The sequence below is a fragment of the Emericellopsis cladophorae genome (assembly GCF_022114955.1).
Source record: "Emericellopsis cladophorae strain MUM 19.33 chromosome Unknown NODE_4_length_1054762_cov_117_872525, whole genome shotgun sequence".
NCBI classification, from domain to species: domain Eukaryota; kingdom Fungi; phylum Ascomycota; class Sordariomycetes; order Hypocreales; family Bionectriaceae; genus Emericellopsis; species Emericellopsis cladophorae.
In genome coordinates, this window is record NW_026250929.1 from 929,794 (window position 1) to 951,620 (window position 21,827).

A 21,827-nucleotide genomic window follows, 5' to 3' on the forward strand; every position below is an offset into this window, starting at 1 on the left:
ATATTTTGCTAACAATGTCACAGGCCAAGATTCTTACACGTTCGCACCGCCCAATGCATGAACTTGGCTCACAACTAACACCCAGCAGACGTTCGATGCCACATGGATGACGCTAAGAAGGCCGTAAGTTCATTCCGCGCTCCCGAGATTCGTTCAGGTGAAGACTCACACGATTGAAATTAGGTCGAGGCCGGTGTCGACGGTGTGGATCTGGTTATCGGAACCTCCAGCTTCCTGCGCGAGTATAGTCATGGCAAGAGCATGGCTATGATCCAGAAGACCGCGCTCGAGGTCATTGAGTACCTGAAGGGGTTCGTATTCACTTTGCAGATTCAGACTGGGTACCAAGACTGACTCATCTGACACGACAGGCAAAATGTTGAGGTCCGCTTCTCCTCGGAGGATTCCTTCCGTTCCGATCTCGTCGACATCCTTGCGCTCTACAAAGCCGTTGATGGCGCTGGTGTGCACCGCGTTGGTATTGCCGACACAGTGTGAGTCTGACCCTCAATTGGCGTGGTGACAAGTCGCTAACAACCAGCAGTGGCGGCGGTATGTCTTGCGTCCACGCATTCTAGCTTGTCGTGCTACCACGGCGACAGCTCAACTCTTGGAGCTGTACTGACGCTGTTCTTAGCTACCCCTCGTATGGTTTACGATCTCGTAAGGACACTTCGCGGTAAGTAAACAGTAGCAAGCTATCCACAAGTGTTCAGTACACTGATTCATCATACAGGTGTCGTCGGCTGCGACATTGAGTGCCATGTGCGTCCCAGGATCCTAATTGGCCTCTGGCGGGATACTGATTATTGAGTAGTTCCACGACGATACTGGGTGCTCGGTCGCAAATGCCCACAGCGCTCTCGAAGGTAAGCTTAGATTCTCTCGAAAGTAACAAGGGATACTAAAGGCTTTAGCTGGCGCCACTCATGTGGACACCTCCGTCCTCGGCATTGGTATGCTCCTCAAGGTTTTATGAAGCTGGGCAAAACTGACACTGTTCCCCTAGGCGAGCGCAACGGCATCACTCCTTTGGGTATTTTGCCATGGAAATCAAGTCCCCAATGAAACTGTCACTGACCCCACCAGGTGCTTTCATGGCCAGAATGGTTGTCACCGCCCCCGAGTACACCAAGTCCAAGTACAATCTGAAGGAGCTCAAGGCCCTCGAGACTCTTGTCGCCGACGCGGTCCAAATCAACATCCCGTTCAACAACCCCATCACGTAAAAAGCCCTGTGTTGAATCCCGATGATGAATGCTGACGCTGACAAACTTCCAGGGGCTTCTGTGCTTTCACCCACAAGGCTGGTATTCACGCGAAGGCTATCCTGGCCAACCCTTCGGTAAGAACATGAACAAAGACAACCAAGCAAGTACAATCGGCAGACTGACCGTAAACTAGACCTACGAGATTCTCGACCCCGAAATCTTCGGTCTTTCCCGCTACGTGTCCATTAACAGCCGCATGTAGGTCAAACCAACAAACTGTCTTGCGTTCGATTTCGACTAACGTTCTTTTAGCACCGGCTGGAATGCTGTTCGCTCGAGAGCTGATCAGCTTGGCCTTGCCATGACTGACGACCAGGTCAAGGAAGTGTATGTTATCCGTTCCTTGGCGTTTCATGGATGTATGTGGCTAACATGAGTGCAACAGGACTGTCAAGATCAAGCAGATGGCTGATATCCGACCACTTGCCATTGATGACACGGACAGCATCCTTCGCTCGTTCCATCTTGAATTGCAGAACGCATAGGGGAAAAAAATGGTGACGGAGTTGGAGTGATCTATTCAAACATATGGCGTCGGAGTACCAGAAAATGTCGCTTACGAGTATCTGCTCATTGGATTTCGAAGAAGAACATTCGAATATTTGTTTTTCCCTGTGGCCACTTTTGCGATTCTGGAACGCTAGTGTGACCTAGTCGCGGTCTGATCCACACGTGCTCTTCGTGGGAACACTAGGCTCTGTATATGCGGGCTGATGCGTCGAACGCCAAAGATGTCCGTCTCGCCCCGTGAGCTCCCATGGTCAATTGCTCTTTTCAAGAGCGATGACAGGTACGTGATGCACAGTCCGGGCTGTTGTCAATGACTATTGAAACAAGTACAGCTCTGACGTCCGTACCACTCGATCACTTCTTTGAGAAGTGAGTAATCAGCCTTTGAACCCCCGTCATGGTCTATTTATGGTGGTGTGGTGTCGAGCTCGCCAATCGGATACCCGCGATGACACCCAACCCCATGATCCCGGATGCGGCTAGATGATCGGGATCGCCTAGGGCCCAGGCTCTAGGGCAAGAAGTTATTGGAACTTAGAACACGATGATGTACTTCCAAGAGGCTAGATGATCGGGATCGCCTAGGGCCTAGGCTCCAGGGCAAGAAGTTATTGGAACTTAGTACTCGACGATGTACTTGCAAGACAAGAATGCCTTATGCGTTATGCAGGTGGTAGTTAGAGAGAGGGAAACCCACTCTGGACCCAGCAGAAGAGCTGAGGCTGGAGCCCGGGGGGCAAAGTGTTGCATGGAGCTGATATGCAGGCTGCGTGCGACGTGCGTGCGACGTGCGTGCGTATTGATGAGAAATACAGGATGCTGTCGCGCCAAGACGGTGAATACGAAACAACCCCCCCCGCAAGCGGCAGTGCTGAATCTGATGCGCTTTCATTCAGCTTCAAACATAGGACTGGTCCTCGTGTTGTCTCAACTTATCAATAATCTAGAGTTCTGCTAAGCTCTTCTCTTGCTCTTCCCTCTCGCGCGTCTCTTTCGAAATGTTTGGTACCTGACCTTATAATTCACTGTGTGGCCGCATCCACCAAGACCCCGCCCACTACCTACTAGGCCATCATCTTCCCTTCACTTTGCTTCTGCTCGTCCCCGCCAAATTTTCCTCGCCGCATTCCACTCATTCAGCTGGCAGTGGGTCGGGTCATTCTTTTTGGGTCGAATCGCTTCTGAAAAGCCTATCCCACACTCTCGTTCATGAATACGCCGCCACGCACGAGCAGGGAAAGTGTACACTTCACCATGGCCGCAACCGCGACTCAAAGCCCCGCAAGGCCAGCCGCAAGGCCAGCCGCAAGGCCAGACCGGTCCAACAGTCTGCAGCGCATGCTCGAGCTAGAACAGGAGTGCATGGTAAGAGTCATTGTTCGCTGGTCATGGCATTCATTGACCGTTTTCTTTCTAGCGTGATCGCCGCACGCATATTAAGCGCGGCCAAGTGTCCCCCGAATCTCAGGGGACTCCAGTCTCCCTGCAGCTCCCACCCATCGATACTGGAACTTCATCCTTGAATCCCGCACAAATGTTTGCAACTATCCACTCGCGTCAGAGGTCCGATGGGGACCAGCAAAATACGCTTGCGTCGGCTCATGGAAGTCCCAAGCGCGTGTCTTTCAGTACAGTAGAGAAGGTCGTGGTGGATGATCGCAACGAACTGTGCCAATCGCCAAGCTGGCAAGCGTACGACCGAAGAAAAAAGGAGAAAAAAGAAAGGGAGCTCGCCGACAGAGAGACGAGCAGAGCCCAAAGGCGCAAGCTCTGCAAGGCACCGCCTTCTCCCTCGACGGCACTTGTAGAGAAGGCTGGCCAGACCCAGACAGGCGCATGCATGTCTCACACATCTCCCGTCCCTCAGCCCCCACCACGGCAACAAGAAGCCACAAGCGAGCGACCTAACAGTGTCGCGGGTTTATCTACCCCAAATATGCCCGCGCTGGACAGCGCGAAACCTCGCGGTCGGTCTAGCTCCATCTCCTCGCTTTTCAGGGCACCCTTTGAGGTACGACGAGCTTCCCCGGATACAGACAACCGCGACGGGTTCATTGGCGGGATCAAACTCGAGCAACACCGCCTGGCTGCGAACCAAAAGATCTTGGAGGATCAAGCAGCCGAAGCCAGGAAGGCGGCGCAAAAGAACAGGAAGCGCTCAGAGAGCCCACTGAGGTACTTGGTGCCCAGAAGCGAGCCAAAGGAGACGCGAGCGTACCCGCCCATTGCAATTCACACAACCGGAAACCAAGCCCTCATTTCCCAAGACGACGGTATGATGCGAAAGTGGAAGGCCCGTGTGGGCTTGAGGTCGAGGTCAAGGGAGCCTTTGCCAAACGGCGGCCAGAAGCTTGCCAAGCTGCCAGCGGCAAAAGGATCACCAATATCAGCTCCCGTGGTGATGAGTTCATCGACGCCAGACGTCTCCTCGAACACCGTGCAACTTCCCAGCAGCAAATCGACACCGAATATCAACAGTCCGACCGTCGTGCAGAGGATTCACGGCCCGGTTGATGTTGAGAAGATGAATATGCTCACGGTCGATCCGGCTCGCCACCCCATATTTGACGAGGGCGGCACCGGCTCAGCCTCTGAGCGCTCTTTTACGACAGTTCCAGAATCGCCCCCTGCGCCTCCAAGACGCAGCTCCAGAAGAAAGTCAACAGTGAACGCAGAAGACTTGGAGAACCCGGTGCCCCTGTTGTCGTCCCAGACGCTGCCCGTAGCGAAACCATCGACGGAGATAGAAGAGCGGCTAGAGCGGTGGACCATGTCTCATCCGCCCAGCATCCCGTACGGATCGGTGAACCCGAGCACGGAGAGCCTGCCAGCAAATCACCAGCAGAGAAGAACGTTTAGGGAAGCGGCTCGTGCTGCGTTTAGTGCCCATACAGCGCTCTCACCACCGGTCATGCCAGCTGCCACCGCCTACCGTCCCGGCAGCCGATCTCGCTCGCCTACCACGCGAACCTTGCGGAACACTGACGAGCGTGTCCTCCCCGCCGACAAGTACAACCGACTGAGAGGGGGCACGTTTGGAAAGAACGGCCACATGCCGGCCATTCAAGACTGGAGCACAAATTGTGCAACAGCACCGCCGACGCCTCCCTACCATTCTTCCGAGGACTCCGCCTGGGATAGTTTCCGCTCCCCGGGCGAACACGGTACACCAGATACATCTAGACCGCAGTCTGCGCGAAGCATGTTCTCTAGCTTTGGAGACGAGCGAAAGAAGGGGCGCCAATTCCGGGTACTGCCATCCCCAGCGTTTTCCCTCGATGAGACTCGCCAATCGAACCAGCCGTCGCCGCTGGAGCTCGATCCTATCCAAGCCGCCGCTCTCAAGGTGATGGCCGCTTTCCCCGACTCGAACGCGTGCAGGAGCCCGAGCTTGAAGCCACGCCACGCTGGGGATGAGCAGCAGGAACTGGCACGCATCAACACGACCGTTGCAAGGGAACAAGATCCCGCATCGAAATCACCTCCTCTCAGAGAGTTACTCATGGCCCGCGACGAGACGTCTGTGGTGGTGCCGTGGCCCGCGACATACCTTGAAGCGGCCAGAAAAGCCGCTCCTTCTGCGCAAGCGCCTCTCAAGTCCTCGCCCACGGTAGGCCCCCAGACTCTGCCGATACTGCGAGAGCCGATTGCCAAGACGTTTGTTGAGTGCTGCGCATGCAAGTATTTTCACGATTTGCCGAGCAAGTTGTACAAGGCCATGGCCAACCCGGACGGCGTGGTCGCTTTGGGTGACGAGGTGAGGGTTGGGGGCAACGTGTCCATGACGGTCAAGTGCCCGTGGTGCACGCATGAGATGACCACTAAGTGCTGCGCTGGGCTAGCGGCCATGGTTCACGTCAAGGAGAAATTGCATTGAGCGTTTGGCATTTATTCACAGGCTTGTCACATTGGTGGAACGAGCGCTCTTCGATACGTTCCTTTGTCTATAATTATTTGACACACCTTTTGTAGAGAAATAGGCACCTAATGCATAATTGATGAAATGAAGCGCGTTTTGGTCTGAAGGCATGTCCGATACAGACAGGGGACGTGTACGACGTGCAGTGACTGCAGTCTGCAGATGTTGTCAGACGTTGGCGCGGGGAAGCTTCAGCTGCCTCGAACATGACGCATCTCCCAGTAGCCGACACAAGGATCAACTGTCAATACCGCTTGACATGGCTGTCAGTGAGGTCCAGGTCTTCAGGTTGGACATCGCGTCCCAGTTTGATCGCCTTACAGATCGCGAAAAACGATATGCGCATCATATGGCTCGGTAAGCACGCGGTGACCTGCAATACACGCAAGTAATGTGCTCAACATCAATTCTAGTGCTGCCTGGTTTGGTACAAGAATCATCCTCCGACAGGTTTCTCCCGAGTCGCCCGCCATCTTCGACTTTATTCTCGAGCTACATCGCACCTGTTCTGGAGACTGGCGCTCACTCATCGGACCAGACGTCAGCAGCGATGACATCCAACGCTTCCTGACGTACGCTGCTACCTTTCTCTCCAACGTAGGGAACTACTACGTACGTCTGGGTGCCCAAATCTGCAAGCGTACATGCAGCGTTGACTCTCGCAGGGTTCCGGTGACCAAAAGTTTGTCCCCAGAGTAGATCGCACTGTCCTCAAGGCGCTGGCGACCAGATCTCCCACGTTGAAAAGCTTATACAAGGACATATCCGAGCCAATAAAAGCCAGACCGCCTTTCAGCCTGGGATACCCAAGTGAGACAGCGCAGAGCAGTTACTATCCCGGAAGCCTCATCGGCGAGCCAGACATTACTGCAGTGTCAAAGATTCTTGAGCAGAATTCTGTTTTTCCGGAGAACACTAGGCTTCAAAGAAGCGCCGATGGCACTGGGTTTGAAGTCCTCCTCGCGTCCGTTCAAGAAGGAGAGATTGCCCGGTTTCCCGTTCCCGATGGGAAAGGGTCCGTGAGACTCATCGGTGGAGATCACTCAACTGAACTAAACCGAGTGTGTAATGAGCTAAAAGAAGCGGCCAGATACACGGCCAATGGCCTGCAAAGACAGTTCCTTGACGCATATGTCGAAAGCTTCCAAAGCGGCAGCCTGGCCGCGTACCGCGACTCCCAACGGCTTTGGGTAAAGGACAAGGCAACTAGGGTGGAGAACATCTTTGGGTTCGTAGAGCCATATCGCGATCCACATGGCATCCGAGCGGAATTCGAGGGTCTTGTGGCTATTGCAGATGACGAAGAAACCAGACTCCTGTCCAAGCTCGTGGAGAGCTCATCGACCTTCATCCGCCGGCTGCCCTGGGCCACACCAGAGAATGATGGAAAAGGCCCGTTTGAGAAGAACCTCTTCGAGCCGCCAGATTTCTCCAGCATTCACTGTGAGTTGTTTAAAACGAAATGTATGCGGCACATGGCTGAAATTCCACAGCGCTTGCGTACTGCTCGAGTATCATATTTCCAGGGATCAACTTACCAAACGTTAGTGTACACGCAAAGATTGTTGGCAGGCTACGTGAATAACACCTCATTACAGTACAATGACATTCGACAGGAGGATGGATTCAAGAATGTGATCATCGCTAATCGGATGGTCGCAGAAAGCCAAGCCCAGCAGTATCCGTTCATTGACGCTTCCGAAGCAAAGCAATTCAAGAAGCACAAATACCTAGCATACTACTGGTGGGTCGTACTTCATGAGCTACTCGGACATGGCACAGGGAAGATGATGGTTGAAGGTGTGGACGGAAGTTTCAATTTCGATGTCGAACATCCGCCCATGAACCCAATCACTGGAAAGCACATTACTTCCTGGTACAAGCTAGGTCAGACTTGGACCGGCGAATTTGGTGACTTGGCAACCACCGTCGATGAATGCAGGGCCGAACTCGTGGGAGCCTATTTGATGGACGACGTGGAGCTTCTTGAGATGTTTGGCTTCAGTGATGTCTCTGAGATCCGCGCTCAAGACTGTGAGTGTTTTTTGAGTGCGGACAATATGAATGACTGACATGAGATCTGTAGTGACCTACAACGTGTACCAGCAATTGGGTGTTGATGGCCTGCGAGGACTCTCCAACTTCAATGTGGATAGCGGCGTAAGTATTCGACCTTCCCTGGTCAAGGTTTCTACCTTGCTAATATCTGCCGAAGAAATGGGGCCAAGCCCACAGTCGTGTAGGTATTAACCAACTTAGACGAAGATAGACATGCTAACTTGTAGACAGGCCCACTTTGCTATTTTGAAGTGCTTGCTACAAGACGGCGGCGGCGTCATCGTTGTCACCCACGACAAGCCAAAGAAAAGCCTGACAGTTCATGTAGACCGTTCAAAGATTCGCACGCATGGGAAGCAAGCCTTAGGGAAGATGCTCCTGCACCTGCACATGTTCAGATGCACAGCTGACTCTCAAGGCTGTCGGGCCTACTATGAGAACCTGTCGAAGGTGGACGGGGAATATGTCGACTGGCGGGAGACAGTGCTCGCAAACAAGCCTCCGCCTCTTGTCTTCGTCCATGCAAACACGTTCTTGGAGGAGGATACCATCGTTTTAAAGGAGTACGAGCCAACTATTGAAGGCATCATTGAAAGCTGGGCGCAGCGCAAGGTCTGAATCAGATTACACGAGTTCTACATTTCATGTCTCAGTTGAGCCGGGATCCAAATACGATTAGGACCTCCCCTGCTGAAGAGCAAGAGCATACTGCATAATCTGAAACACAGTCTGAATCAATCCCAATACAATGCTCAACGAACCAAATATCAGGACACTCCAGAACGCGAGCCAAGTGGTTGAGTCGCGCTTATCTTGCCATAGCTGTCGGATCGAGCGGGGCTTCTTGCTTGAAGCGTAGCTGATCAGTCGTACAATTCTGCTGCGAAGGTGCGGGAAGTCACCAGCCACGTCGTACTCCTCTCGCTCAACTAGAGTAATGGGACAGTTGAAGTCCTTCCTGCCGCATATCAGGGGCAGAAAAGGGTCGTGCCCTTCGTGGGGTATACGTGCAAACGGCTGCAGCTTTCGGAACAGACTTCTCGATCGCCCACTCTGACCAAAGAGCAAGCGATAGGAGAGCAGGACTTCCCGAAGGAGCTCCGTAACATCATTCTCAGTCGCCCAGGGCAGTGATCCTGGTAAAGGCAACCCGCATCGGTGAATAGCGCTGCGACTTTGCGCCTTTGGGCTCTGCGATTGAAGGTTCGAAACGCAAAAAGAGGGATATCGATAGAGAAAGAGAGTACCGGACTGTCTGTCCAGTTCCAGATGGCAGGAGACCGAGTCGACCCACTGAATTTTGACGCCGCAGATCTTGGTCAATATATGTGCGTTGAGCTCTTTGGCGACAATTTGCTTCGTAACGTTAAACAGTTGCCTGTCATCCGTGTCGTCGAAGGCACAGTATTGTGGCGGCGGGAGCATCATGCCAAACCCAAGAAGGAAGCTAGGAAGGTCATATTTGCCCGAGACAGATGACTGGCTGAGCCGCAGCCGCGCTTCGCCCTGATGCTTGTCCGTCTCATCGAGAATGTTGAACTCCCCAGTGGTACAAGACGTAGTTTGGGGCTTGTAGAGCATCGTCTGCCAGCCCAGAATTGAGAAGACGAGTTCTTTGGCCGACTGATGGGCCTCATAATTGTCCTTAACAGAAAGGATGTCGTGTTGGACAAGTGTGTCCGTAATACCATCGATGGTCTTCGGTTCCGGTACCAGAACAAGGTCTTTGACCTTGTTCCACACGGGTAGGAATTGTGCGTCCCAGTCCGCCTCCTTGTCGCACTGCATGTTTGGAAGGGCAAGAAACAAACGCTGTGGCTGGCTTCGGATCTGCTGGAATAGCCACCAGCGATACCAAGGAAGTTCGGCGAAAGTAGGATCATTAGTAACTTCAGCGCGGATAGTTGAGCTTCTCGACTCCAGTAAGGACATTTCTGGACATTGAAAATTAGTTATTTGGTGAAAACCCTTTTAATTTGAGAATACTATACCGAAAGACGCATCGCTTGAGCTGGCCATTATCTATGGTAGCGTGGGTAGGGTCGCAAACACGGATCATGGCATGTGAATTGGGGAAGCAACGGTCCTTGTACTACCGACATGATTGAACCGCTCAGAAATATCTCTGTTCCATGTATTTGTGTCACCGATTTGCCTAAGGCGAGGCGTCTCCGAGGCCGACATTGACTGGACTGGAGCCTGTGACCTGGCTAGGGGCCAGGGCCCAGCACTCCATATCCTGTTCTATGTACCTTTAGGCCCCCCGTGCGCCATCCCGGCTTAGCGCGACAGGACTGGAGCTACATGCACATGTAGGCGCCCGTGGCTTGCTGACAGCTGCAAGCTTGTCTCACATAACAGGGCGACTTCATTCGCCGGGTTTAGCAGGTGTGGGTTCCACTCGCACTTTCCGCCGACTTGCTCGGGTCGCCAACATCAACTTGCAGTCTCACCTTTCAGTGAGGGAAGAGTCGCGGAGTGATGTAGAATGTGCAGATTTCCCCGCTCGGCCACCCTCCAGAGTTTCACAGCATTTTCTCCTCCTATCAACCTCTTCTATTCAAAGACGAAGCCGCGCGGCTGCGTGAGACAGCCGAAATGGTCGAAAAGTGAGTCCCGGCTGGAGTCTTGGAGCCACAAAGGAGCGTATTGCTGATATCAGTAGACTGAGCCGATCACCAAGCCCTCTGTGGCTTCAGGCCTTGGAAAAGTATCGAGAAGAGTTACAGGCAGCCGACGATTATCAAGCAATCCAGAAAGTCCACACACTCGAGGAACTGATCGACTCCTTCTCCTCCTTCCACGGCGCCGTACCCAACACTCACGCTGGAGTAATTTCTCTTCACAAAATTGCGCCGAGGCTGAAATTTGTCGATGATTTTTCAGCGGTGCTGGCCTTGTGTTTCGGCGCAAACACGGCGTTGACAGCGGCTGTCTGGGGCAGCATACGCATGATCCTTTCACATGCTTCCGCCGCCGCGGAGACACTCAAAGACGTCCTAGACATGCTGGAGGAGCTAAGTCTGACTCTTCCGAGGCTTCAGGTTTACGAACAGACGGTGCCGCTGAACCGCTCTCTCCAGCAGGCCTTGTTGGACGTCTATTCCGAGATCATCTGCTTCTATGCTCGCGCTATTCACTTTCTCCGCAGCAATCCCAACTTGGTCCTAAGAAAGAACGCATGGCAAACATTCCGGGACGACTTTTCGCGGACAAACATGCGCATCAAGCGCATGTCCACAAGTGTGGAGAGCGAGGCCGACCTGGCGCGAATGCGAAAGGATGAAACCCAGTACAAGGAAGTACTGGAGCTCTTACATACAATGAAGGCGAAAACTTTAGATGAGCCTGAACGAATCTGGTACAACAACATACCTTTCGCCGCGAATACCAAGTTTAGCGGCCGCCAAGATATCTTGAACGCGGTTGGCAAGGCGTTGGTGCCGGAAACCACTACGTCTACACTCAAATCAATAGCACTATTTGGTCTGGGCGGTGTCGGCAAAACGCAGATTGCGACCCAATACGCGTATCAAAACATGAACAATTTCGACATTATCCTATGGGTTGCAGCTGATAACGCCATCTCCATCGCGCAGAGTTTTCGGACGATAGCCGAAGGACTCGATCTGGTGGGTAGTGGCGAGGAACTTAAAGACGCAGCCGTGTCCATATACAAGGTGAAAAGCTGGCTGGCGACAACAGGTTTGTGACTCCAGGCTCGAAAGCAGTGAGTATTGCACTCGTCGCCTGACCGCTGCAGATTCAACCTACCTTATCATATTCGACAACGCGGACGACCTCACTGCTCTGAAGACAGCATGGCCGGCCACCAGTCGCGGATCGGTACTTTTGACAACTCGAGACTTTACCGTTGCTACCTCTCTACTGACGCAATATGTTCAAGTCGATGCGCTGGATGATCGGGATGGTAGCGAATTGCTTTTGAAGGCACTTGACCTGGAGACCATCTCGCCCGACGACAAAGAGAATGCGTTAGCTATCAACAAGGCCTTTGGCGGACTGCCTTTGGCTCTGGCACAGGTAAGCGGATTTATCAGACAAAGAAGAATGTCCCCGAGAGAGTTCTTACCGCTTTACGACCGTCATTCTGGGAAGATCGATGCGCGAAAAGCGCCTGGCAGTGATTACGAGCATACCTTAAGTACGGTGTGGGATGTCTCCTTCACAAAGTTGACCGGAGTATCTATCCATCTCCTGAACCTTCTGGCATTCTTTGAACCAGATGGCATCTCAGAGGACATCTTGCTGCAAGGGTCCAAGGACATTGATGGTGAATTCTCTTTCCTGTCTGACGAAATGGAGTAAGGAAAACAACTATTCCTTTCAGGGTTTCGAAGCCTTTATAAAGCTGATGTATTATTCTCAGTCTCGGCGATGCGTCCGAGGATCTCCTCCGGGCCGCCCTCGTCAATCGGGCAGGCGAATCAGGAGTACTTTCGATTCACCGTCTGGTGCAGTCGGCGGCCCAGAAGCGCCTGGACGAGTCGGAGAGCATGCGTTACTTTGATGCTGTAGTCTACATGCTCTGCTGGGGATTCCCAGACCACTCGAGCACGGACATTGGTCACCAAATAGCAGCTTGGACGCAATGTGAGAAATGTCTTCTACATGTGAACCATCTCGTCCATCTCGTCAACTCTCAGGGCAAAGCCCCAGGGAATCGACAGAAGTACGCTGATCTTCTTCTGCGATGCAGTTGGTGAGTATGCTTCAATCACTGTCATATCCTGTCACTGATGCGTACCTACGCAGGTACCTATACGAGAGTGAAATGTACAACGTCGCTAGAACAATGGTTGAGCAAGCAATTTCGATATTCCGGGACAAGACGGGCCTCGATTATGCTAGCGCTATCGACCTTGGTGGCCTCATCGTCTTGGATCTGGCACAGCCTGCCCAGGCCTTGAAGTCGTTCATGCGTGCTCTGGAAATACGCAAGGCAGTCCTTGGGCCGGAAGACCCTTTTGTTGCCTATAGTCTGAACAATGTCGCTCTCGCATATACTGAAATAGGAGAGCTCGAGCTCGCCTATGCGGCACACCAGGAAGCAATTCGTCTCAGGCTCGCGGCCAAAAGCGACAGGATCGGTAACTCTTACAGCAACATGTCGAGTCTCCTTCTTCGCATGGGTCGCCCCGACGAAGCGGAGGGGATGCTATCCAGATGTCCTTCTCTAAAAGACTTTACAGATGAAACCTTTCTCAGTACTGGGAATCCGCGCTTCTCGGGGGACATGGTCTTGCTATCACGCATTCGCCTTGCACAGAGCCGGTCAACGGATGCCTTAAGACTGGCATCAAAAGCTCTAACGTTTCGTCGGAAAGTGCTCGGAAACAAACTCAAGACTTGCGACTCGCAGTACGATGTCGCATGCATGCTACTGAAGGAGGGTCACGAAAACTCGGCGATGTGAGTGTTTGGTTCATTGCGAGAAGCACACATAGAAGCTAACTCACCATGCAGACAACTTCTTGAAGAAGTAGTCAATATGACCGAGACTTTTGCAGAGGGGGACGGCCAACGGGCTCGAGCTCTGTACAAGCTTGCTGAAATCTACAGCGACAGAGATATACAGGCTGAATCAATTGCGTGCAGAGGAAAGGCATCGACTTTGCGAGAGGCGTTGAGACCAGACCTCAAGGATGCCCCGTTTGAGGAGGCTGAATTCTCCAAATTGTGTCTATGGATGTTATGGTAGCTGGGCGCAATCTCGATACTCAAGCCCCCCCCCTCCCCCGTGGTTTGATTTGGAATGGAAGTATCGTTTGTTGGAGAGCATGAGGCTACTAGATGTAACCAGGGGCTGGAGACTGTATGCACAGTAGAGGCTTCGGCTACATCCATCGATGGTCCATGTCAAAATATTCCGTCAGGGTACATTCATTGTTTGGTAACACCAAGACAGGACTGCCCTTTTCGGAGCAGATAGAGCAGTCGACGCAGATCAGATCCCATGCTTAGGGCGGTTGAACCTTATAGCATTCTGATTACTTCGTAGGGTTAAGATAATCAAAGAGGACAGAAAAGAAAGACAGACGAAGTAAAAAAGCTGTTCCGACCCTCGCTCACGCAGAAAGCACGGTCAATGTGCTTGAAGAGATAAGAAAAGAAAGTTGCAGGCCATTCAGTTCTACGTTGCCTTGGTCCCAAAGATGCCACGAAACGCGACACGCGAGACTCTCAAAGCCCAAACGGCCAGGTCTCATCGTATTCCGGTGGATTCTCCGGTTGATGAGTTTCCATGGCCTTGACCGCCGTCGTCTCGTCGAACCATACGAACCCGTCAAACTGCTGCGGCAGCACTGCAGACGAGTAGTGCGACTGCCTTTCAGTGTCTGGACGGTATACAACGCCAATGAACCTCTCCAGTCTCTTTTCAGCCAGCGCATCTCTCAATTCTTTGTTACAGTGCCCCTCGCGCAGGTCGATCGCAAAGTTCTTCAGCCCGGTGGCATGCATGATCTGCTCGTAGCTGTTGCTGATACCAGGATTGACACGCATGACGCACATGTCAGAGTCCCAGTTTTTCGCGGCCGCGACGGTGCCAGTGTTGCCGCTGCAACCGATATTCAGAGCCTTCTCTTCACCAAAGGCTTCCTTGCACAATTGGCCGATGTTGTGCTCCTCCCGTTCCCAACCCATGCTGGTTGCCCGAGCGTCACCGACATGGCTGTTGTGCGCCCACACAATGGCCTTGGAGGCAGGTCCTCGATGCTTGAGGATCCGGACCAAGGTCTCAAACATGTGCGAGTCGCGCAGATTCCACGACTCGTCTCGAGCGTAGTACAAGGTCTTGTAGTAGTACTCGGCATCTAGAGGATGGTTTGCCTTGTTAGCGCTTCTATGTCAACAAAGGCGACGCGCGCAGAGCTCACCCCTGACAAGCCTCGCATTCTGCTCCCCACTGTGAAATTCGACGCCGTCCCAATGGGCGGCGGAATATTCAAGGCGCTTGCGCAGTAAACGCCTAAGAACATCGACGACGTCCTTCTCGTACCCCTGAAACCCGGAAACAAGCGTCTCTAGACCGTACTCATGAGGGTGGTCGGCCCAGCTCATGAGACTAGCGTATCGTTCACGAGCAATATTCGCCATGTCTTTATCGACGCTGTCGAGATACTGAATCACGGCCTGCATGGAGGTACCGAGCGAGTATAGGTCCAGGCCGTAGAAGCCGACGGTTTCGCGCGAGTCCAACCCCTTATTGAATTTTCGAAGCCACTCGACAAAGTCGTGCACCTCGAGATTACGCCACATCCAGGTAGGAAAGCGCAAGAACGCGGGCTGCTCTGGATCGTCCAGGTCCGAGCGGCCGGATGGCTGCATATTACCGTCCGCCTGTTCCGTCGATGCCACATCAGGCCGGGGTCGATGACGAACGCAGCGGTCAACGGCTTCGGCATCTGGCCAGTCTGATTCTGTTGCGACAATGTTGAAGCCGTGCTTCTCAATCATGTGCTTTGTGAGCTCTGCCCGAGCCACATAGAACTCTGAAGTGCCATGTGAGGCATCACCGATAAGTAGGATCTTGGAGCTGCCAAAGCTGTCGAAGCATCGCGCAAGTGTGTCCCCGGCCGCCTCAATGGAAGGAAAATCCCGAACGTTAGCTTGGAGAAGCTCAACCACTCCCCGGTCGTTGCGGTCTGGCAGTGCAGTATCTGGGCGATATCTTCTCGTTGCACGATAGGGGGCACGTATTCGTCCTGCGTTTCTGCATATGGTTGGTGTGCGTAGTGGAAAATAAGACCAGAGCTTGGACAGCAGGATGGGGGACATTAATCACATATTCAAGTTGGGCAACAAAGTATCGAAACTATGCTCGTGACCAAATCGCACTTCTGTGGCCATGTCTTTTATCATGTTGACGAAGGCGCCTGCGATGGGCTCATCACCTCATTTTGACGTAATCCGCCCAGTGATCTCAACACATGGTCCGCTGTCAGTTGAAATTTCCTTCACAGTGCACGTGTACAAGAATCTTTCCAGAACTGGGATCAAGAACGTGTGTTATTGATGATACATTGATCAATGGTTGGTGAGGCGAGATCCGGGGACCGGACTGCTCACCAGCTTCGCGATGAGGGCCTGGGTAGGATATTAAGGGAAACTTCGGGTGTAAACGACTTCAACGTCATCTTTTCCCTTTTCAACGGAAAATGATTCCATCACTAGGTATTTTATGCAAGGGAGCCGATTCATTGGCCCCCACTATATGAGGTGAAAGGCAAATCTTTTGCGATGGTTCATCTGGCAACGAGTAGTTCTAGTGCAGACTGCTGCTCAGAAGGAGTGAGGAAGTCCAATACAAACGCCAAAGTGCTCTTAGGTCAGCCAAGATAGCGCCAGATCGATGGAGGCCACGGTGAACTCCATCTTGGGCGGTAGGGACACGGAAGCCTTCTAAATTGCTGAGGCCACCCAGGGCATTCAGGTGTTCGTGGCTAGTCTCTCGCTGACCTCGACGACGGGTTTTGGCATCAAGATCTAGATGCCTCGACCATATATGTGAGACACCTGAGGGCTGTATTTACGTGCGCCTGCGCCTGCGTCGAATGAGGGAGCTTTTGAAGTTCGGATGGTGTTGTCGTCACGTTGAGATGAGTCGGTAGTCAGGGCCTGTCGAACTCGCGGGGCATCCCAAACGAAAAACATCCCCCCATCACGCTCGCTCTACGAGTCGCGTCACCCTCCATCTCAGCATAGCGCGACTGGCTTTTCAGCGACCAGTGACGCCAACCTTGCTTGCAGGTTTCGTCCCGAATGGGTCCATGTAGCAACGACAATCACCTACGGGTCACAGCGCTCTGGGCGACGTCTGCCGTGGGCGATGTCACAGCCATCGACACGACGGACGACGATGAAAGGATGAATATCAACACGGAATTCTGACGGGAGGCCGTCGCCAACGCTAATGCCACCATCTCGTCGACTGATACGTTTGGCCCCAATGTGCGTTCCGAGCAGTGCCTCCTAGGTGGGCGTCCGTCATGGTACGCGTAGGGCTCTGGTGGGCACGACGGGCTTCTGGAATCTGGATGCAATGCTGGTCACTTGGCGTGTTCACAGGCAACACTTCTGGTAGCCTATTTCCGCCGTTTCCCTGAGACTAGTCGACGACCGCCGGCCCGGTGTCTAAGGTCGCCAAATTTCGAATACTCCGATTGTCGTGAAGGAGGAAGCACATCATGAGGTGAGCATGACAGATGGGTATCAAGAGTTGGGAGAAGAATCGATGTACTTGGAAGAGCGCGGTAGCATGTGAGTCGACGGGCTGCCTCTTCATTCCATCACGAACCTCTTCATCCCCCCTGCAAACCTCCTGCTAAATCGTGCTGCTCCAATGAATCCGTTCTCGTCGAAGCGGCCTGCTCGAAGCATTGCCATCGCGCAAGATTTAGCGCCCATGGCAAACTTTGGACGTTTTTGCTGTGTCTATCACTGACACGGTATGATGAAGGTTATTCCACCGGCTTTTATGATACACGAGTCCCCTACGGGATCCGCCAATGCCTTTCAGAACGGCCTGACGAGCAGCGGTCAGCGCAAGGGAATTATAAGGAACAAAGTTAGATATGAATGTTTAATTACAGTTTAGTCATCGAGTACAAATCATCATGTATCCAAGGCTCGAGGGGTATTCTAAAACGTCCCAGGTAATGCTCGGACACAGGTTTTGCCGTACTCCGCGCGGCCAGCACTCACTACCTGGTACACAAGGTAGACCACGTGCAGCCGTGCTCCAAGGCTGCTTCCATTCGCCTGTGAGATTAAAGCGCGAGTGTCCCTCATAATCTGCGGTGGTGGAACAGCAAACCTGTCAAAACTTCGTTTCTTAAGGCACGTATCTCCAATTCGCGACTAAGAAGTGATGCTGTCGACTACATACGATGAACTCGAATTTCTACAATATGTCTACTCCGTATGCGATATCGTGAGTCTCCCAGCTTTCCGCCAAACCAAGCCGAGTTCTAACCCCACCTGAAGTGATGCGAAACAAGCCTGTGCGTTGGCCAATATGGACAAAAGACCAGTAGGGCGCGACGATTTCAATATAGCCATCATCTGTGCATTGCCACTTGAGGCAGACGCCGTCCATTATCTCTTTGACGAGTTTTTCCCCAACGGGTATCACAAGGCCGCCGGAGATCCCAACCATTATACGAACGGCCGTATCGGCAAGTGTAACGTTGTCCTTGTTCTCCTTCCCGGCATGGGCAAGGTACACGCAGCCGGAGCTGCCGCCTCTCTCAACGCCAGCTATACTAATCTGCGCCTTGCTCTCCTTGTTGGCATCTGCGGTGGAGTCCCTGGCCGGAATAATGATGAAGACGAGATTTTGCTGGGGGACGTTGTTATCAGCAACGCTCTCGTCCAGTTTGACTTTGGTCGGAGGTATCCAGGGGGTCTGTTCTTGCGCAAGGCACCGGTTCAAGATAGCCTAGGAAGGCTGAATAAAGATGTCCGTTCCTTGCTGCGGAGCCTTGAGACGGACCGATGCCGGTTGGATCTGGAAAAGAGGACTGCGGAGTTGCTGCGTGCGTTGCAAGCCGCACACGCCAAGCGCCCGCGAAATCGACGACGTCGTGACAAGTATAAATATCCTGGAACCGCCCACGATGGACTCTTTAAAGCGCACTATCGACATCAGCATCGCGGCACTGCTGTCGCCTGCTGCAACGAGACCGACACTTGCGAAGCTGCACTCAAGATGTCCTGTGAAGAGTGTGGTTGTGACAAAAGGTACTTGATGCCAAGAGAGCAGCTCGACTTTAAGCGAGAGCTGGAAGAGAAAGACCCTGTTAGAGTCCAGGATCCGGTGATCCACGTCGGCCCAGTGGCTTCTGGAGATACAGTTATGAAATCAGGGGAGGATCGAGATAGGGTTGCAAAGGAAGAGAAAGTCATAGCGTTTGAAATGGAGGGAGCCGGCGTTTGGGATGAGGTACCATGCATCGTCATCAAAGGTGTTTGCGACTATGCCGATAGTCACAAACACAAGAGATGGCAAGACTTCGCGGCTGCCACAGCAGCGGCTTCAATGAAGGCTTTGCTAGAAGCACTTGTTGATACGGAAAAGCCACGCCCCGGTTCGTCATCGAAGATTTATAATGAGAGGTGATACTGACTCATAGACGCCAGAGTCACAAGCTTTCGCCCTCGCTTCCGCACTGCAAGTCATGGAGCCACAAGACCGATCAAGGATCATGCATCAACTGGCATTCGTGTTCCAGGGACACGAGCGGCTTTGTATGCAAATGCCGCTCAGTTTAATAGTAGTCGTGGATGCCCGGGGTTGCAACTTACCATTTCACCTGGAGACAATCAATTCAAAAGAGGTATGCAGGGCCCTGGTTTACCAGTTTTGACATGACTAGTGACTGTTTCAGCTCTTTATTCAAGTGCTCAAGTCCAGGTTTATGGATCTAGGAACGAAGAAAATAGATCGCGGCGAATGGTTCCTCGAAGACCAAAGCAACGGGCAGCGGTTGGATCTGTCTAAACCCTGGTTGTCCATCATTCAGGTTCGTGTTTGGTCAATAGTGTCGTGATGATAAACCGTTGACCGCCCGAGGCAGCCAAACCAAGTTCTTAAAATGAGCATGGTGTTCCGAAGGCGGAACGAGAGTTCCACAGAGTGTCCATCTTGCCATTTCACGAACCCTGGGCTTTCATCGGATGAAATACAATGGTATGTTGATCTCAGCAGTCGAGTCCATGTCCGAAGCCACGGTTGCTGCTGGCCAGCACCCCCCACAATCTCGCATATTCCGGTTGGTTTGGGGAGAAAAGTTCTGACCGGTAAAACAGTCGCATCTGTGGACTGGCTTACAGGCGAATCAGAGAACTACAGAACATTCAATTCGGCGAGAATCGAACCAAAGAAGAAGCAAAGGCCCAGCCGAGATCTGCGGCCAAGCAGACGAACAAGGCTTCAGATCAACCCCCACGACCCAGACCACTGAGAAAACAACACCCCGAGGACGAAATCGGCCGGTATAAGCACGTGCAGCTGGTAGATGTGGATTTCAATTTTGTTCAATTCGGGAAAGGCCAACAGCTCGTTAACCAGACACTTCTCCTCGGCCCACATGAATTGCGAGACTCGGAGCACCTAGCAGAGGAACTCGCGAATGTGTACGGTCTCTCCGAGCAGGACAGCCTCACCCTGTCAAGGATGACTATTAGTTCGTTTTTATCTACACCAGACACCGGCCAGCAACAAGAAGGATCCGTCAAAGTGGGTGAGAACTTGAAGCTCTCGGATCGCTTGAGTCACCTAAACGACAAGGGCAAGGCGACTGTGTCGGATATTCCACAATTCATAAACAAGAAGGGAGATTCGAAGGCTTCAGCTCTGGCGAGGCACTTTGAGTTGCTTAGTCGCGAGTTTGAAAAGGAGCGCATCCGAGACCGCAAGAAACGTAGCGCGGGCATGCGCCAACCTCGAGCCATGCCCCCTACGACCGCCGCCGCCAACGCTATTGTGGAAGTTTACAATGATATCGATGAGGCATCTGCGGGGCCAAACACGAGCCTGTTAGCATCAAATGAAGAGGGCGCGGCCAGCGACGTCGAGGCATCTTTGCCAGAGTAGTTGCTGCCCCATATCAAAGAGATTGCGGATGCAGCAAGGCGTCCCAGTGTCACAAAGCTAATTGTATAACTGAAGTTGACAAGGATTCGAGGCACGCCCATAGCTTAGTTTGAGCTTGAATCGGAATGGGAATTTCCGTATCATGCCAGAAGGGGTCGGATATTGGCACAAGAAACTACCCTGGTTATGGCGATTTGATGGTAAAAACCTTCATGACGTTGGACAATAGGCTGACCTTCTTCGGCTGAGTGCTCTTAGTACAGGTAGTCTAGCGAAACAATCGTTTTCGGGTGCCAATGGAACACGTTCGCTTTCAGAACGCTCCTTGTCAGATCTCAAGGCAAAGCGAACATGTTGACAGACTGCAAGAAGGCGTACCAAAGCATCGTGAAAGCCAGCGTCTTGGTGGAGTTACTGGCCACGGCGTCCATCCTCTGCTGATAGATGTAGAGCATCTTCTTCTCCTGCGGAAGCGATGCCACCCGTGGATGGCCAAGACGGCCTCCGTCGCGATCGCGGCGCTGCTAGTAACGCGTTCAGACGTGTCTTCCTCTGGCTTGAACTCGAGGCGTATGCGAAGGTAGCCACTCAGAATCACCGGAGGAAGGGCACCGAAAACTCAGACGAGGCCTAGCTTCCAGCCATAGACGATCCCCACGACGGACGTCACTACTGTCGTGACGACACTGATCAGTATTAGACCCGAGTTGATACCGAGGAGGTCGTTGAGATTGATTGCGTGAGGAGACTGGCTTGGGACCAGACGGACATGAGCTCGTTCTCGCTCTTAACCTCGATCGTCATGCAGACGCCGGTGACGATGACAATGGTCGAGACGACGCCAAATGTGATAAGTCTGAGCTTCCACTAGACGGCGAATGCGACGGCGAATGCCGCCACAAAAGTCGAGCAGCTCTGGATGAGGATGTGGAGCCGCTCCGAGATGCCGTTGGTGACGAGATTGCCGTTGGTGGTGACCTTGGCCGACGGGGCGCCGCCATGATCGGAGTCGAGTAGGTCATGTCCTGGCGCAGGAGGCTCTGGAGAAATTCTATGCGGAGCGCCGAGGTGACACAAATGGCGACGAGGGACACGAGAATGGTATGGATGTAGACGAGGAAGAACCTGGCGATGAACGGGTAGATGAAGTAGAGGCTGTCGGGTGAAGACAGTCAAATGGGAAGACACTTCAATGTGACATCTAGAAAGGTAGGCGACTCACGCATATCTCGACACCTCTTTCATGGAATTGTCAGGAGTGATGGCGCCAATGGCAGAGTCATTGAATGTGGTGACAAATCGGCCAAAAACGAGGTTCATCAGGGGGAGCGCAGCGCCGGCCCCAATGGCCGCAATGAGGGTCGTAGAGTATAGGATCCAGCTGTAGCGGTCGATATGGCTTAATATTCGAACATAACTCTGAAATCCATATGCTTTGAATGGCTCCCGT

At 52.8% G+C, this 21,827-nt stretch overlaps 7 protein-coding genes across 7 annotated transcripts; 4 read left to right on the top strand and 3 right to left on the bottom strand.

The window, feature by feature from the left end:
* Positions 1 to 102: 102 nt before the first annotated feature.
* J7T54_006685 (Homocitrate synthase) lies at positions 103 to 1,756 on the top strand (the record flags this gene model as incomplete). The annotated part of the gene is made up of 14 exons (XM_051503139.1): positions 103 to 123; positions 184 to 311; positions 372 to 494; positions 545 to 552; positions 638 to 679; positions 737 to 765; positions 818 to 869; positions 918 to 956; positions 1,010 to 1,036; positions 1,090 to 1,225; positions 1,282 to 1,345; positions 1,405 to 1,469; positions 1,524 to 1,598; positions 1,657 to 1,756. The coding sequence occupies 14 exons, from the start codon at positions 103 to 105 to the stop codon at positions 1,754 to 1,756; spliced, it is 909 nt and encodes a 302-aa protein (XP_051365496.1).
* A 1,279-nt stretch (positions 1,757 to 3,035) lies between these two features.
* On the top strand, positions 3,036 to 5,658 carry J7T54_006686 (uncharacterized protein; the record flags this gene model as incomplete). Its single annotated transcript, XM_051503140.1, has 2 exons — positions 3,036 to 3,146; positions 3,199 to 5,658. 2 exons carry the CDS (start codon positions 3,036 to 3,038, stop codon positions 5,656 to 5,658), a joined length of 2,571 nt encoding a protein of 856 aa, XP_051365497.1.
* Positions 5,659 to 8,407: 2,749 nt separating this feature from the next.
* On the bottom strand, positions 8,408 to 9,546 carry J7T54_006688 (uncharacterized protein; the record flags this gene model as incomplete). The annotated part of the gene is made up of 3 exons (XM_051503141.1): positions 8,408 to 8,445; positions 8,520 to 8,894; positions 9,006 to 9,546. The coding sequence occupies 3 exons, from the start codon at positions 9,544 to 9,546 to the stop codon at positions 8,408 to 8,410; spliced, it is 954 nt and encodes a 317-aa protein (XP_051365498.1).
* An 810-nt stretch (positions 9,547 to 10,356) lies between these two features.
* On the top strand, positions 10,357 to 13,480 carry J7T54_006689 (uncharacterized protein; the record flags this gene model as incomplete). Its single annotated transcript, XM_051503142.1, has 8 exons — positions 10,357 to 10,367; positions 10,424 to 11,463; positions 11,522 to 11,802; positions 11,953 to 12,083; positions 12,149 to 12,481; positions 12,535 to 12,869; positions 13,107 to 13,191; positions 13,246 to 13,480. 8 exons carry the CDS (start codon positions 10,357 to 10,359, stop codon positions 13,478 to 13,480), a joined length of 2,451 nt encoding a protein of 816 aa, XP_051365499.1.
* A 482-nt stretch (positions 13,481 to 13,962) lies between these two features.
* J7T54_006690 (uncharacterized protein) lies at positions 13,963 to 15,237 on the bottom strand (the record flags this gene model as incomplete). The annotated part of the gene is made up of 2 exons (XM_051503143.1): positions 13,963 to 14,594; positions 14,658 to 15,237. 2 exons carry the CDS (start codon positions 15,235 to 15,237, stop codon positions 13,963 to 13,965), a joined length of 1,212 nt encoding a protein of 403 aa, XP_051365500.1.
* A 4,221-nt stretch (positions 15,238 to 19,458) lies between these two features.
* On the top strand, positions 19,459 to 20,377 carry J7T54_006691 (uncharacterized protein; the record flags this gene model as incomplete). The annotated part of the gene is made up of 2 exons (XM_051503144.1): positions 19,459 to 19,553; positions 19,624 to 20,377. 2 exons carry the CDS (start codon positions 19,459 to 19,461, stop codon positions 20,375 to 20,377), a joined length of 849 nt encoding a protein of 282 aa, XP_051365501.1.
* Positions 20,378 to 20,712: 335 nt separating this feature from the next.
* On the bottom strand, positions 20,713 to 21,697 carry J7T54_006692 (uncharacterized protein; the record flags this gene model as incomplete). The annotated part of the gene is made up of 4 exons (XM_051503145.1): positions 20,713 to 20,901; positions 21,092 to 21,233; positions 21,356 to 21,532; positions 21,600 to 21,697. 4 exons carry the CDS (start codon positions 21,695 to 21,697, stop codon positions 20,713 to 20,715), a joined length of 606 nt encoding a protein of 201 aa, XP_051365502.1.
* Positions 21,698 to 21,827: the final 130 nt, after the last annotated feature.